The sequence below is a fragment of the Oryzias latipes genome, chromosome 19 (assembly GCF_002234675.1).
Source record: "Oryzias latipes chromosome 19, ASM223467v1".
NCBI classification, from domain to species: Eukaryota; Metazoa; Chordata; class Actinopteri; order Beloniformes; family Adrianichthyidae; genus Oryzias; species Oryzias latipes.
Window position 1 is genome coordinate 16,241,918 of NC_019877.2, and position 18,212 is coordinate 16,260,129.

The 18,212-nt window shown below is 39.4% G+C and overlaps 1 protein-coding gene across 4 annotated transcripts in view; it reads left to right on the top strand.

The window, feature by feature from the left end:
* Positions 1-18,212, top strand: part of LOC101171950 (dickkopf-related protein 3-like) — a 35,146-nt gene that overhangs the window by 16,377 nt on the left and 557 nt on the right. For all 4 annotated transcript variants that reach the window (XM_020712029.2, XM_020712030.2, XM_020712031.2 and 1 more), the window contains 3 exons: positions 17,336-17,436; positions 17,530-17,704; positions 17,777-17,972. In XM_020712029.2, the coding sequence (XP_020567688.1) occupies positions 17,353-17,436; positions 17,530-17,704; positions 17,777-17,972 (455 nt within the window). In that variant the 5' untranslated portion in view covers positions 17,336-17,352. The remainder of the gene's footprint in view (positions 1-17,335; positions 17,437-17,529; positions 17,705-17,776; positions 17,973-18,212) is intronic.

Here is an 18,212-nt window from a genome sequence, read left to right on the forward strand (position 1 = left end):
GTTAACACTTTTGAATTATAACTATTACACAAAAAGAAACTTAAATTTTACAGTTCTGTAACCTCCATCAATGGGTTCTTCTGAACACTGCTTCTCTTGCCTACTTCTTACTGCTGGACACTTGGCAGCACTTCCTCCCATACAGCTGAGACCCTCAGTATGGCTTGAAGATGATTGTCAGTATCTGGGCTGTACTTGGACTTATTGAAATTAAAGGTGGAGAAGTCAGAGAGTATGTCCTCCCAATTTTGAGTCTGTGTTGAATGTTTTTTTTATGTTTACTTTTTAAAACACAAATCAGTAAAGGAGAAACAAAGTTCAGTAACCACTTTTGGATTTTCTTTCTTATGACTTTTTGCACATTTGAAACCCTGGTCACAAGTTATTTAAGAGCAGCCAGTCAAACACTCCTATATTTTCATAGTTGAATTCAAACTGTGGTTCGTAAAAGAACAGGCGCTGTTCATTGGAACAGAACAGAACATTCTATGCCGATACCTGATATCAGAGATAGGCTCAAAAACAGAGGGAAATTCATGTTGGCAACACCAAATAAGTGCAGCCAAGATGCACAATAAGCGTGTTTGAGATCACCAAGGTGAACGCAATGATGCGCAGATCACCTGGTGTGTGACGTATGTTTTTGCTCCAACATCACCTGTCACTTATCACAAAAATATCACGAGAAAGGGGCGGGAGCAAAGCGCCAACCTAAGCGAACGCATCTGAAAATTCAGTACTGTGCTGTCCCCAAGCCGCAAATTGACTACAAAACAATGCATTATGTGAAACGGTGTCCTGGCGGTTTTTATGTATGAGTGATCAATTAAAATAATTTATGATACCTATGCTGCAGTCACAGCCACGCACGAGATCGTTTGGTTGGGGTTAAGACGCCACTGCGCGTAACCCTAACCACAATCTCAACCTTCTTCCGGATCCGTGCCACCCAGAAACAAGTTCAGTACTGGCAACATGTATTTAGAAAATTACATGCAAATAAATACGTTCTAAAAAGGAAAGTAAGAAAGTCCTAAATGTGGTCCGGGAAGGGGGCTGTTCTCCTGCTTTCAAGCCCGGTCAATGTCACGCCCCCAAGAGTCATATACCCCACTGTGATTGGTTGGTTTGTCAGCTCCACGCACAACACTGAAAAAGTGTCATTCATACAAACTGGCTGGACGCATTAACATTAAACTTTCATAATAAGGCGGGAGCCACAAAATATCATCTTGGGGGCAGCAAATAGCCTTCGGGTCGCGAGTTTGAGACCCCTGTCCTAAAGTGTCCAAGGTTCTTGGAGAGGTAGATGTCCCCCCCTTGTGGAAGCATCACATTTTTGTTGTTTTTTCTTGAATTGATTAAAAATAAAGTATATTTTTCATTGAAATATTTAGAAATAAACATTTAAATGATGGAACTGACTAAAGTCCAGTTTTACTAGCATAATATTCCAGCTTGATAGCAGTTCTGTGTCGATAGTGACAATCAATCTGAAAGGCAAATAGACCAAAAGCCAAACTGAAGGACTAACTTTTTATTAGAGTAAATATCAGTTAGAAACACACGTGACATGACTGAGATGTGTCAGTGTGAATCTACAATTTTCATAGTCATGAAAATAAAGAAAACTCTTTGAAGGTGTGGTGGACTGAGCAGTATAAGGCAAGGACAGCAAACAATTGTATTGAAAATATTTAAATGTATTTTTCAAAACTGTAAATGGGCAGAAATGGGCCCTTAAAGGGGTCAAAGTAACAAAATTAACTCAAGCTTTAAATTTAACAGAGGAAACCTGAACAGACAGACAAACCTACTTAAACTGACCTAACTAATTGAAAACACAAGGGAACATATATAGTGGCTGATCAGACCAACTAGACCAGGGGTCGGCAACCAGTAGCGGTTTTAGGCACGGGCCATACGGGCGATCGCCCGGGGCGGAAAAATGACGGAGGGGCGGCGCCAGCGGCTCAGCTCTTGTAAAATACTTTATGCACCACTATTGGTTTACTTATATCACAGAGTTTGTAACAGCCTGAAACCTGGCGGCGCCCCCGCCCCGCAGCTGCGCTCCCTCCTGTCTTTGAGAAGTAGACGCAAATGTGTGTGAGAAGGAGAAGGGAGGGGGCGCGGGGTGAAGGGTGCAGGCTGAGAGGTGAGCACGGAGCACAAAACGCATGCGCAAACCTGGCTGGATCTTCTTCCAGGGGGGCAACGGTCGCGGGCCGCGGCTCAGTGCTTGATGAAAAAATAAAAATAAAAATTGCGCCGCCATGTAGCGAATTGGCGCCCCTGGGTGCAGCTGCACGCGCTCCTGCTGGAAATGTTTGACGAACGGGGGGCTGCGGGTATAAAAAAGGTGTTGGAGTATTGCAGCACCACTGCGTTGAACTCGAAGGGAAGAAGTTTACGGAGGCACTTCAACTTTTCACTTGAGCTTTTATTTTAAACTGCTCACAGGAATTGTATATCCGTACAACAACAAGTTGTCTCACCTTCTCTCAGAGAAAACTTAACAAAAAAAGAAACATGCGCCTCCTAGCGGCGGGGATGAAATACTGCTCCATAAAGGTACATAAAATAAATTCACAACTTGAGTACATAAATAAAAGATCTCTCAACAAAAGGTATAAAAAAAAATCATGCTTTTTTGGTTATTTTTGTGTGAAATGCCCAAATAAAAAATGGGAAAACAAAAAAAATTCTTCACTTAGATGACAGTTGGTTTAGTCGACAGACATGATACCTATGTCAGGACATTTATGCTAAATGCAGAAACTTCTGAAATATGGAGAAAAAAGGTCAAAGCTGATGCCGAATTTAGAAAGAAAAGAGAAGAAGAGGAGAAAAGAGACAAAGAAAAGGGTATTATCGCATAGCTAGATGCACGTTTTCTAAATTTGAATGCTACCTGCCCTACAACAACAACGTTGCAGAGGAAAAATCTCTTGTTTGGTCTATCATGACCAAAACTGAAGTAGGCCCAAATATTGCAAATAACGTCCTTTTTAAGATATTTATTCTTAAATGTTTGTTCTGCCTTAACTTGTAACATTAGTTATGATTCGTGTGTCTGTCTGCTCTGCTGTAACACAAAGTTTTTGTTGTGTTTTATTGTTGTATATTAGTTCATAATGTTAAATAAGCTGTGATGGTAGCATGCTGCTGCTGCTGCTGCTGCTGTTAGCTTTTCAAAACTCCAGTTGATCAAGTCATACCTGAGATCACTAATGTCTCAGGAGCAACTCACTAACCTGCTGTTGTTAGTATCAATCATTCAGGGGGGGAGCAGATTTCATATGATGACGTTATTGACAAGCTTGCATCAGGAAGGCCACAAAGGTTAGGTTTTAGTTAGTGTTTTCTGTTCTTAGTGCTGCAGTTACATTTATTCTAGTGTATTATTAGTGTGATTTGTAGTTTATAATATTTATTTCAGATTATTTGTGTTTGATTAAATATTTCCTAACTGTATTTTCAGTTACAATAAATGGACAAAGTGACTCTATTTGGGGGGGGGGGGCGCCAGAGGAGGGTCTTGCCCGGGGAGTAATTCAGGGTAGAACCGCCACTGTCGGCAACCCATGGTTTCGGAGCCACATGTGGCTCTTTCATCCATCTCTTGTGGCTCCCTGTGACTTTGGAAAATAATTTGTATTTTATAATAATTAAATTTTATTTTAGTTTTTTCATTTTTCATGGCATTTCAAGGCTCTGCTGGCTCCGCACGAAGCGAGTGCCACGTAAAAAACAGCTTCGTAATGAGCTCGTATTTATGGGGCGATACCTGCAGAGCTGATAACAGGGAGAGGCACGCGGGGCAGCTTCAATAAACACGATCTTCTGCCGGTGTAGGTACCGGATGTTCTCGGGTTGCCGGATGTTCTCGGGGTCCTTCAGGGTCCTTCCAATGAGTTATATCACTAGAGGAGACATCACGTGGGAGGAGAGCACCGCCATCTTGGTGAGGTCAAGTTTTGAAGACCAAACCACTTTTATAACATTTCATAAAGAGCTCTGTTTTTGCTTTCAATCACTTCATTATATGAAAAAGAAGAATGGCTTGAAATTGCTTAGTTTTGTTCAGAAATAAAAACTTCACGAGTACCCCTAACTTAACTAGTATTAGACTACTTAGATTTTTTCTATGTTCCTTTATTTTATTTTACTTATGTTTTTATTTATTTGTGTGTTATGTTCATTGTTTCTTTTTTTCCCCTCTATTCTTTATTTTCTATGTCAATATGTTATATTTGGCAATGGTGACTGATCTTCGAGGCGATATTGATTACATCGTTATTGTTCGTTGTTAACGTTAATGTCATTGTTAATGTATGATACCGCAATTGTCAATAAAGTTTTTTTTAAAACTTAGCGACGTTAACTCATTGGTCGTGGCAACTTACAGCCAATCAAATAGTGTGACGTCATCATTGGTCGAAGGACCCCGAAGGACCCCGAGAACATCCGGCAACCCGAGAACATCCGGTACCCACACCGGGAACTTGACGTACCGCGGGGCAGAGACTGATGACAGACTGAGAGTTCGCGCCAGCGTTGCCAGATAGAGTCACAGTTTTCCAGCCCAAAAGTCATCTGAAAACCGCCAGACCCAGCCAAAAACCGCCCAGCACAGCTTTTGTTGAGGTTTTTTTTCCGTACTGGACTGATAAAATAAAAGATTTTTCTAAATAAAAGAAAGTTCAGACTAATAATAAAATATGTACAATATTGAATATTTCTTCAGCGGAGCGCCTTCTTTCATTCATTTGCTTAACCCGCTCTATCCCCGCTATAACCTGCGTCCGGCTCTTTCATCCTTGTGCTGCGCTGGAGCGCCCTGACTACCGTAGGACACAACGGGAGCGCGGGGGAAACCAACTCTCAGCTGCAGAGGAGGTGAACAGGTAGAGAGGAAAAGCAGGTGGAGAGGCGGAGGAGGGGCTTTGGCTTCAAACTCTGTCAGAGAGATGCAAACACGGGCGTCAGATTGAGACGCAGCTTTCCCTGCGGGAGTTGAAGTAGAGACTTTCTCTGGGATGATTTTATGAACTCAAACATGGAAACATGATTCCCATGCAGAACTCTTCAAAACAATAAACCTGATCTCTCCACATTCTCAGTGTCTACCATGCATTGATAAACACGTCGCTCCATGCAGCGATCAGACCAGAACCAGTAACTCCTCCCAACGCGGCCGCGGTATCATCCTTTAAAGAACACAATGTGCATTTGCAGCGACGTATGCTTCAGACCAGGGTTCACCAACCTTTTTGAGACCGAGGGCTATTTCATGGGCACCAAGTGGTATGAAGGGCGCCACTAAAAACCTCCTAGCCCCCCCACCCCAAAAAAAAAACAACACAATTTGAGGACTTCCTTTTGTGTGCCCTATTTTTATTTGCTCATTTTACACACAAAAACTTGCATGAATTTTCTAGACTCGTATTACCGGGGGGGGGGGGGGGGGGGGGGGGGGGTCAAACTCAGTTGCAGAGGGAGCCTAATTTCAAAACAGACTTTAGGTTGCAGCCGAACAAGATAAATATTTATTGAACACACTAAAGCTAAACTTTTAAACCTTTAAAACTTTAACTTAATTTTAACTTTTTAAACATAAATGTCAATAAAAACAGACAGGAATATTAATCCTCACATTAATGGATTACTCAACCACCTCAACCTATTCTCAAAATCTTTACATTACATGAATCATAAGAATGTCCAGAAATTGTGTAATTTATTTGATCTATTTAAACTTTTGTAATAGACCCTTACTTTTAGTGATTATTTTTTAAGTTATATTTGTTTACATATTTGGGTTTTCTTTGTCTACCTTTATCTCAGAATTGATATTGTTGTCATTGACAGACATGCCGTGGTTGTTTGTTGAATATTTGCTTCAATAAAAAAAAAAAAAAAAAAGATTTTGTTTGGGTGCATTCCCTGCGGGCGCCACAAGGGGTGCTCGCGGGCGCACTGGCGCCCGCGGGCACAGGGTTGGTGACCCCTGCTTCAGACGATGTCCGATTGGCCAATCTACATGTCAATCAAGTCCCTTACTTCTCAGTGAGGATTTTGATTGGCTGGTGGATTTTAAAGAAGTAATTTTTTTTTAATCTTTTCTGGCCCGCGATCTACACTCATGTCATTGAAGATCGATCGCGATCGACGTAATGAGCACCTTTGAATAATATATTCATGCATAATATATATAATGATGTCAAAACGGGTTGTGGCTCCGAGTGCTTTCTTTTTTATTAGGGGCGGTCCCAAATGGCTCTTTGAGTAAAAAAGGTTGCCGACCCCTGAACTAGACACACAAGGGGGAACTTAAAAAGACTAAGACAAAATACAGCAAACAAACTAAACTAATGTCCAACATGTGATAAATTAACATACACAATGAATAACACTAAGGACCATCAAAATGGAAACTAAAGTAAAGAAACACAAAAAGAGTTCCTTGTCCACTGGGCGATGGTTCAGTCCAATTAGCTGCCTGCTGAATATAGGGCCTCTGCTGACTGGCATGCATTCTTGTCAGGCCTGACTTTATGGTTCCAGCAGCAGATGGCAGCAGCAGCAACAATGGTTCCCTCAACACTGGTAACTCAAAGCATAACATCAAATTAATGAACCAAATTATAATAAAGTAAACTGAAACGTGTTAATAAATTTTATGTTCAAAGGTGTGTGTTATGTTTGAAAAAGAAATCTAAAAGCATATGCAAAAAAATGAAGTGAACAGAGATATGTAGGGTGTGGTGCAGGAGGTTACTGCCCTGATGGGGTGGCAGCGTATGCAGCCATCACAGAAGGTGTTTCCAAACTTTTGGTCTGTAGTGTATTTCTGTTGGTTTTGCTTTGTTCAAAATGTTTGTATCAAAAATCATATAAAAGGGGAGCAAGGACGTATTTTACTAAAAATCTAAACTTGTATCTAATAATAAAACAAAAAAGTAATACATTTGGAGTCATGACACTCACTGGTTCACAGACAAGCCTTTCCCTGTCGCAGATCTGGACCTCACAGTGGAGACACACAGTGGACACTTTCTCCAGACGTTGGAAATGGAAACAGTTGAGGTGGAGTGGCTGTCTTTGACATTATCAAAAACCGTAACTGTGTTGTCTGCAGGGCAACTGATGAAAAAATTTTCTTTTTCAAAAAAAGTTTAAACTTATCTTCATATTCATTCAACTTCATATTACTTTTCCTCTCATGGACTACCTTTTGATGATGAGGCTCCACCGCTTCCTGTCTGTGGGATATAGAGAGTTGGAGTTGCCCAGCAGTTGTTCATTACAACTTTGAATCTCATACCTAAAACAACACATCGCGTAATTTAATACTCTTAATGGATTGACTAGACAGTGCGCTGAACCTTTTTTCTTCAATGATTTGTGAACCTCACTGGTGTCCATGGATTATATGAAATCTTTCAACCTTTATCCGCCTTTGTCATGGTAGGGAGAACAGGTCAATGTAAGGGTGGGGTCATCTAAGGTAGCACAAGGGTTAATCAGCAAATAAAATTATGGTAAAAAAAAATAAAACAAAATAAATACATTCCTTCAACAATTCTTCTTTAAATATGTCCTCCACCATCAGGAAAATGCCACAAGAACGAGTTAAAAACACTAAAAAGCACATTTTCATTAGAAGTGGGTCTTTAAAAAATGTCATTAAGGACGGAAAAACTCATTTATGTCTGAAAACTGTACAAGACAATGTGTGCGAACAATGTGAATGTTGGGACCATCTGACAGTGACAGATGAGATTATTGAGCACCAGTGACCCTGGTTCCACATTTTCCCGTTTTTCTTTCACAATTCAAGGGAGGGGGGAAATTCCTGGCACGGGGAAGAAGCAGTGCTGCTTTTCATTGTGGAGTGACTCACACTCCTCGCTCAGTCCAATTGGAAACAGGTTACTGGAAACATTATTTGGGCTTCAAAATGCAGTTGAAGCAGCTGATAGCTGAAGAAAATCTACCCCCCATGTGACCATGTATTTGAGTCGAAAATCATTTATTTAAAAGATTAATGTTAGGAGAGGTTAGGAGTCTGTTTTTAGGATATGATGTTCATACTTTTATAGTGAAAATATCTGTATTTATTTCATGACAATTGACACTTTTTCAGGACAACGACACGAAAAATAAATCTGTAGTGAATAACTTGAGAGTGAACAACATGTTGTGGCGATCTGACAGTTTGCATATCGCCCTGATGAAAATCACCTGTGCAGGTCAGAGAGGAGAGGCGTGCCCTCTAATCAGAGTGCCATCAGCTGTGGGGAAAGGGGACATAAAAAGGCAGAGGGTCTGGGAGTCAGAGAGAGGAGGAAGCTGAAAGAGGTTCCAACGCGCAACCCTGCATGCTTTTACAACCTGAAAAACTGACATCTTCTCAGAGCAAACATGACCAGATACAGCAGAGCCTTCCCAGACAGTTTACTGCACAATGCCTCACCCCGCACTACCATAATCCACAAGACATCTGCTCAAAACCTGGATTAAAGTTGAAACACAACAAACTGGTCCAAGAAACCACAAAAACACGGAACTGCTCCTATCGACCAATGACGGTTGGAAAACCTGGACCGGATCCCCTCCACCATGGACTGGATACAGGACAACAACAACGGCCCAGGAACCTGGAACGGATTTCTAAGGAGTACCGGACTGAACAGGAAAACAAAAGTTACTAAGAAGAACTAAACTGTGTGGCCTTACTTTCTAACTTCATTTCAGCAATACCCTCCTAAAGTAACAAACAAAAGAATTTAAATGAACTTTGGGCTTTTGTGTGTGTAAAGAGCAGAGGGTGTGGATAACATCCTTTGTGACAGTGGATTTTTTTTATTTATTTATTTTGTTTTTTATGTCAGGAGAGAGACCTGGGGCCTGTTTCAGAAAGGAGGTTCAACCAACTCTGAGGTTGAACTTGAACTCTGAGTTGGTCAATCGGGAGATTAACAACTCTGAGTTTTCTGTTTCAGAGAAGCTGATCCGAGTTATATCAATCAACTCTGAGTGGACTGATTCGGAGGTGAGCGTGCGCACCGCGACTATAAGAAGCCATTATCAATGGAGCGCAGATATCACGAGTCACCATGGCAACCGTGAAAAAAAGAGGTCTGCGTATTTTTCGCCAGCTGAACTTGACGTGTTGCTGCAGAGTTACATTGAATTTGAGCACATATTCCAGAAGAAAAGCAACACCGCTGCATCTGCAAAACAGAGACAGTTAGCGTAGAAAACATAGCTGCTCAGGTTAATGCCTAAGTTTGCATTTAAATCATTGTTATAAAATATTGACTGTAATAAATAACTTTTTAAATAGCGTAAGGAGTGAAATAAAAAATGGCGATATTAAGGTGTAGTTTTGAAGTGTTATTCCTGGTGTAAATGCATGAAATGCTGCAGTGTACAGAACCAATCTAGGGGGGGGGGGGAATGCCTTTAACGTCGGTAATGTTTAGAGGACTTTTTTGTTAACCTTCCCCTCTTGCAAACGTTGGTCAGTTTAATATTAATACATGCAATTGTGTTTTTAAAAGTGAACTTTTGTCTGTTGAACCTTTCGCTGCGCGAAGACTTCTCCTTTCTTTTCTCTCGTCTTTCCGACCGAGTTTAGAAGCGCAGGGGAGATTTCCTTCAGGGCCGAAGGGAATTCTCCTTCGGGGTTCACTTCCCGTTCGAAACCCTCAACCTCCAGAGCGGATTAAGAATGACTCCAAAACAGTTATTCTGGGAATGACACCTTCTCTTTATTTAACTAAGTGCTCCGTCCTCCGAACACACAATATATTCCACGCACACACCTCTGCTCCGCGCTCACCCCCCCCCCCCCCCATATGCACCTGCACTCGCCCCTCCCCTTGTCTCTCGTGGATCGCACCCCGCTCAGCACACACACTGCAACACTACCCTTGTATTGATCAAGTGGTATAGGTTTATATGGGATTAAGAAAGTAAGCAGTGCTAGAAAATTGTGTTTCCAAAAAGTAATTGTTACATTAATCTAATTCAATGTCCCTGATTTCATTTTCATGTAGATGCAATCCTGCAGGAATTAAAAGAACATGGCAGCAGCTAAAAATGAAGTATAAAAACATAATTCAATCAGGTAAAATCTGAGCATGTCATGGATGTAGGCTTTGTTGACAATATTTGACATATGAAACATCTACATAGCAATACATATCTAATGTTGTTTTCATTGTATACATGGAATTGACTGCAACGAAAAACGGTAACGCTCAAACAAAAACGTATGGGGAAATGACAAAAAATCGAGTCTTCTCGAAATCCTCGTACGAGGTAAATATAATTTTCTACGAATTAATGCAGTCTCCTCGTCTATTGGGTCCTCCAAAAAAGAACAAGCCATTCTTGTCACTTAGACTGTCTTTGTGTGACGGAAATGTGGGCAATGAAGGTTAAAGCGAAAAATACCGCTTTGTCTTTAAAAAGGGGAGGGGACTGGCAGAAACTTTGAGTTTGGAGAATAAAACCTGCTCCCGACCAGGTTAAGTTCACAGCATAAGTAACCATGGACACTGACTCCGAGTAGAAGTTACCTCTCTTTCAGAAACGGGTTTGACTTACTCTGCTTTCTCTGGTTTAACAAACCTCCCATTCTGAAACGGAAAACCCAGGGTTTCCCTGATTTCAGGGTTAATGCACTCAGAGTTTACACTTAACCTCCTTTCTGAAACAGGCCCCTGACTGGCACTTCAGGAAAAGTCATCCACAAACTGTCACAATGTGTCACCAGCAAAACAGATTGTCAGGTGAACAAGAGCGTTTGGTTCTCAGTGGACTGTTTGGCAATGATACAGAAGGGAATGCCATTGTCTGTACGTAACCTTATAATCTTCACCTAATAATTGCATCTCAGTGGGTTTAACTGAACTGCTCTATGAGAATGAGTCCTAGAATGAGAATGAGAAAATCTCCCCTGCGTTTCCGACCACGGTCGGAAAGGAAAAAAAATGGAAGTCATCGCACAGGAAAGGTTCAACACTACCAGGCATTGATAAACACAGACACGCTCCATGTAGCGATCAGACCATAACTTTAGCTGGTAGCTCCTCCCATACGCGACCTCAGTGTCAGGCTTTAAAGAACATAATTTCTATGGGGCGGGGTGTTGCACACCCCCAACAACGTATTAGATAACAGAGCCCGGTCCATTAGGCGTCTCTACCGTTCACGGAGCTTCAGTACATAGAACTCCAACAGCCATACGGCCTGACGTAGTCCACTATTATATATTCATGGGGGGGGGGCAGAACCGACCCTAAAACCGCCCAAATTATGCATACACGCCCAAAGCCATTTTGACCGCAAATTTAGACCCAAAACCGTCCAATCTGGCAACACTGCTGCTAGCTTCTCTTATAGGAAAAACATGCTCCCTCCACAGCTCACTGTGACATTACTGTCTGTTAGGTAGTTAGCCGCTCAGCCCAATGGAAATTTCAGAATAAAAGCACTTCCATTGCAGCTCTACTTCCGTTGTGAGTTAATGTGTTGTGTTGTGAGTTATTGTGTTGTGTTGTGAGTTAATGTGTTGTGTGGTTAGTTAATGTGTTGTGTTGTGAGATATTGTGTTGTGTTGTGACTCTTCTGGGCCACCGTACATTTTTGATGATGGAGGACATATGTAAAAGCATTTAAGATTAAAACTGCATTTCAGAGCAAATAAAAACAAGGCATTTGACAAAGCTCAAATATGTGACACAGCAAGATAAATGGGTGGACCCAAATCTTCCGGCATTGCCTCATTCTGATGCATCCATGTAGACAAATAGATCCATGTACATTATCACCTGAGCTGGAATTTGACTCAATGGCTGATTAGCTCTAATTTTGCTCGCCATTTTTGTTGCACCAGTAATGTTAGGTTGGGGTTGTGAGGGGCTGTAAGCTAGCAGGAGAGAGTTTAAACATAATTTTATGAGATACCAACAGAGGGTTACTCTGTAGCAAGCAGTCCACACACAGCTCAGAGGTAATGAACTTCTGCTGCTCTGCAGAAACTATTTCCAAGAAAATGACACTATTTTTTTCGGCTAAAAACTGCATAAAATTATAATTAAAAGACTCTAGGAGCACTTTGAAAATGGATTAAAATACTTGGAGTAGGACTTGCTTCACTGAGCTGAAATTAAAGCTAAAAAAAACTTTAAAAAAGTTAAGTGATTAATACAGAGCATATACAGTATCAATTCATAGGTATGTCCTAAATTAAAATATTCATTGACAGCAGCAGCTGTCAGGGTCAACAGTGACTTTAATGCTTTTGGTTTAAGGCGCTTCGAGCCAAATAACTGTCTGTCAAAGTGATGGACAAGCATCATCATCCAATCAGTGATATCCCATAATCATTTTTTTACTCACTTTGATTTTTTTCCACTCATCGATGAATTGGACTGTGTGTTTGCATTCGCACAGTAATAAAATGCACAACATGCAGGCAACCTTTTAAAGACCAAGTCCGATCATCTTTTGATCTATTGTAAAAGCGTTCCCAGTCGTCTTTTAATTATGATTATGCTGTTTTTAGCCGAAATCCAAAAACTTGGGAGGGAAGGGGAGACAGGGGAGACAGAGTGTCTGAGTCCTGTCTGATGTGGACTAAACTCTTCAGTGTGAAGTTGGAAAGGGAATTCTCTCTTTTCCTGAATTCCTATCTGCAGATGGGCTGCGGTCTGCTACAGTGAATACGCAAGCTTTGCTTTTATTTGTGTTTGTCATTAATTGGAACACCAAAAAAATGTTGAATCTGACATGTAGCACCTTCATGATGATTGTCATCATAGGAGAGTGATTGGCACAAGGAGAACATGTTGATGACTGATTGGAGGCCATTATCTGCTGACAACATTTAGGTAAATACTAGGAAGGGTCCCTCTTCTGTAAATGCTGGTGTTAAACAACAAGTAAATTTGTAAGAAAGCGATTAGCAAAGGGTGTCTGTTTATTTTTAATTTTTTACATTGCAATTCTTACATTTGGCATTTAGGTTTCTAACATTGCTGATAAAATTGTGGTGCTGGCTCCATGGATAATCCTCATTGTATCTTTGTTTTTTCTTTGTTATCTTCAAATCACTTCCCTGCATTATTGCATCACTTATCTTCACACACTAATGAATGTTGTCGTTCGCACCAATTATGTTGTTAGTCTGTGTTTTCATTAGGTCTTAGCCACTTGGAGAATGCAACACTTGTGTATCCGATCTGCACTGGCTACCACTAAGAACATGTAAATGACCAACAAATTGTTATCTTTGACTGGCAGCTAATGAAGCAATGAATGACAATCACAGGGATTAACAAAGAGATCATTGTTATCTACGATATGATTGTGTATAGCTTTGCTTATTATCATACTTTATTTTAGGGGGGCAGTTCTGCCTGCTAAATACATTCATCATTTTTTACACCTAAGATACATAACAAAATATTAGAACTCAATGAACAAAGAGCTTAGAAAACAAGTTTACATTAGCTTCTTTAGTTACTACAGACCATGGAGAACCTCATGGAAACCACAGTGACATTATTTTTAAGGTTGTACAGCTGCACACTTGAAAAACAAGAAAAATAAATAATAAAAAAAGAACATTAAGAATCCAAAGCAACATTTCAGAAACAAAACACTATTAAAAAAATGCAAAATGTAATTGTCATTGTGATCTTTAATATGTTTTAGTGTTAAGTAGGTCTATGAGGAAAACTCGCGATATGCGATATTGGTGATTAATATTGCGATAACGATATAATTTGCGGTATATAAACAAATAGCAAAACAACCAAAAAAATAATTTCCATTTCACTGCAACAGTTTAAAAATGATACAACAACTGACCCTTGTCGACGTAGGAGGCAAACATCAAACATAAAAGGGCTCATCTGATTGATCAACAATGTAAACGGGTCCTTCCGATTGGTTAAATGCATAAAGGGATTTATTTCATTTGTTCAATATTTCAAGCTGCCATGAGATTGTTTTAGCACATTTAAGATTTTCGCCGTTTTTTGCGGTATGCATATTGCACAGCTTGATGTCGCGATAACGATAAATTTGCGGTATATTGTGCAGGCCTAGTGTTAAGCACATTGACTACACATGATGGTTGTAAAAAATGTTTTTCTTACAAAGAAGTTTCAGTACATTTGTTCCTCCTAAAAATTGCGCATTTGTGTTCCATGAGGTGTTCAAATCCTCACACAACTGTAGAATATAATTGCAAAAAAAACATATTTCCTTTCTGCACCAGGTAACCATGCATGCATTGACATCTGCCCAACTGTCTGACCTTTGTGGGTTTTTTTTAGAGAAATGTCTGATCATTTCGTCTGGGACAGCCACCCCCCATGCTTGTCTTGTGAAAAAAGTGCTCTATGTCTGACTATATTCTCTAAATTTCATTTTCAACATTGTCTGGTTCTTTGTTCATGTGCAGTTTTTCTGCATTTTGCATTACAGCCACTAGTCTGTGCTGGTTTAAAATGGGTGACTTTCATGTGCATGGGTATCCTTAAAATGCAGAAAACAGAGATCAAGTTCAAAGAAAAGAAAGCAATGAACTGTGAATGGGGAGTTTTAAGCATACTAATGTAAAAAATATATATAAAAAAACTTCTCTTGAACTTTATCTTTTCTGATTAGTTTCTAACTTAGAAGAGACTACTCTTAGCTTCCAAATTAAAAAAGAAACAATAGTTTTCTGCTCCAGGATCTTTTTTTTGTGAGAAACTTTATTTCGGTTAAGTTAAACAAACAAACTTAAAAACATCAACATAAACATTGACACTGATCAATGTCAACATAAACATTGAAAATAATAATAATAATAATAAATAAATAAACATAACATAAACATTGAACAAAATTAACCGAAAAAGGTGTTGGGTGAAGCCAAGGCTTATTTCCCCAACCCTGAATACAAACATTACATCTACCTACAAACTGTTAGAACCTTAAATCAGAAAAGAAAAAAGATGAAAAAACCAAAAACCAAAAACAAAACAAACACTTCTCAAAATGACCTCACAACCACCAAAGTCTCTCAGTCCAGAAGGTATTTTTGAAACATTTTAACTTTATACATTTTCTTAAAGTGCAGTATGGATTTTGCATTTTTCAGTTCGTCTGATAATAAATTCCACATGTTGACCCCCTGAACAAAAACACTATTTCTTAATGCGTTAGTTCTGACCACTTTCTTTTTAAACATATCTTTACCTCGAAAATCATAATTATCAACTTTTATTTCGAACAAACTCAGTATTTTGGCAGGTACACATTGTTTTTTAACTTTAAACATAAAAATTCCAGTACTAAGATAAACTAAATCATAAAATTTTATTGCCCTTAATTTAGGAAATATTTGTTTTGTGGATTGATTGTATGAAGAGTGGTTTACAATTCTAATTGCTTTTTTTTGCAGAATAAAAATAGGTTTTGTATTTGACTTGTAACTATGCCCCCAGATTTCTAAACAATAGGTCAAATAAGGAATCATGAAGGAACAATATAGAATATACAATGTAGCTGTGTTTAAAAAATATTTGACTTTATGTAGGATGGCTAATGATTTGAACAATTTAGAGAGAATATAAGTTATGTGTGGTTTCCATGATAATGTATGATTCAAGATTACTCCCAGAAATTTTATTTCATTTACTCTTTCAAGAACAACATCCTCAATTTTTAACTCAGAGATGTTTTCCCGTTTTCTATAGCCAAATATAATGTACTTGGTTTTATTTTGATTTAAAGACAGTTTGTTTGAATCAAACCATTGTTTGATTATGGATAATTCTTTTGTTATGTCTGAAAGAAGCTTTTCCAGGTTATCTCCAGATAAATACAAAGTAGTGTCGTCAGCATATAAAACACAATTTAACAAATCAGAAACTTTACAAAGGTCGTTTATGTATAAAATAAATAATATAGGACCCAATAGGGACCCCTGGGGTACTCCACATGTAACAGGACACATATCAGATTTTTCGTTATTGAAATAAACATACTGACATCTGTTAATAAGATAACTTTCTAACCAGGAATATGCTATTCCTCTAAAACCATATTTCTGTAACCTACTAAGTAACATAGTGTGATTTAATGTATCAAATGCTTTTTGAAGATCAACAAAAACGCCTACAGTAAATTTCTTCTTCTCTATCGAGGAAGAAATATGATCAACTAGATGCATTATCGCCATTGAAGTAGATCTACCAGCCCTAAAACCATATTGATCCTCATGCAATAAATTAAACTTTCCAATAAAATTGTTCATTCTTTTAACAAAAAGTTTTTCTAATATCTTGGAGAATTTGGATAATAATGAAATTGGTCTGTAATTTGTAAATATATGGCGATCTCCATTTTTAAAAATGGGAATAATTTTTGCTATTTTCATGTTATTTGGAAAAATGCCCTCCCTAAAAGACATGTTAAATATATGAGTTAGTGGTTCAACAATGAACTCAATTGTGTTTTTAATTAATGACATATCAATGTCATTCCAATCTTTGGATCTTTTATTTTGAAATGTTCTTACATTTTCTAGTATTTCATTTGAACTAACCTCAGACAGAAACATTGAGAACTTGTTTGATTGGATACTAAGTTCTTTCAGGATCTTGTATTAATACCTGACTAAAGTAACTGAAACATCAACAAAAGCTGATGGTAATTACTTTTAATGAAATCATGAAGTTGTCTGTGGGTTGCATTTCTACAAATCGCTCACAGCCTGAGGTCTAAAGTATGTTAGTGGAGGAGGCTGTACTGGAGGGTGTTTACCTAGTGTTTTTTTTTTTTTTTTTTTTTTTTTGCAGTGCCTGTCATTCAGGTAGTGTGTTCCTTCATTTGTCTGCTTCCCGTTTGTTAGTCTGGCGGAGATAAGCATGTCAAGGTGCTGCTTGCTTTGCCTCGATTGTTGAAAGTTGTTCTCCGCTTCACCTTCACCCCACCCTCACTGGCCTCTACTACAGCTTGTCGTGTGGACACTATTTTCTAGCAGTGGGGGGTAAATTTGCAGTTTAGTTAATCCATTAACTACTAATTGTCTCCTCCTTTCCTGTTGTTTGGACAAACAATGTGGTGGGAGGCCTTCATGCCTTGCTGACTTATAAAAGTCCCTCTGAAAAAAGAGCCGGTCAGTCACTGCTGCAAGGATCGTCAGTGGTTTTAATACATCTACTTGAAAAACTTTAACTTCCATTTTTTTTCTGCTTGTAAATTATGTGTAATTTGAAGCTTGTTTGTTTAGTTATGTGTTTTTCCTGCACTGAAGCTCGGATTTGGGCCTGGATGCTCAACATGCCACACAGCCCTCCTAAAGAAGAAGCCAAGGCACTCAGAGAGGACCCCCCAGAGCCCCCCAGGACCCACACAGTAAAAACTGCATGACATTAAGTGTAACTTAAAGTTGTAAGAAACCGGCTGAGGTAAATTGACCCTGTTCTTGACATTTATTCTTTCCTTCAGGTGATGTGCGACCACAACAGAGCTTGTGGACGGGGCTTCTCCTGCGATCGACACTTTGGTCTTTGTGTGCCGCTGCGTGGGGAGGGCCACTACTGTCGCAGGGATGCCCAGTGTGTCCGTGGACTCAGCTGCATGTTTGGAAAATGTCATCGCAGCATTCCCAACGGACGAGAGGGTGAGAGTCGGCTTTCCCAACTTTAATTGGAAACTTTATCAGCTGAATTGACCAGCATCTCCCATCAAGCAGGGGCCAGGTGTAAAGTTGACAGACACTGTGGGGCGTCAATGTGCTGCGCCCGGCATCACGGCGAGCAGGTGTGCAAGAGACGGCTGCTTCATGGGGAGAGCTGTTATATTCCTGACGGCGGCCTGGCTTTCAGCATCAACCAGATCTGTCCATGTGACGAGGGCCTGCTGTGCACCGAAAACTCTAGACTACGAGAGTAAGAACCGCAGTCACACCTAGCCCTGGAGAACCCAGCAACAACTTTCTTCAGGGCTTTTAAAGCTAATTAAACACATTTGGTTGTTGTTTGATAATTTTGGGAACCAGCAATTAACAGCCAAAATTTTAAACATAAAAATAAAAAAATACATTAAAAAAATAATAATGAGGGTGAAATTTGACCCTGTGGGTTCTCCAGGGCTAAAATCAAACACTAGTCAATTTTTGTTTTTTTTCT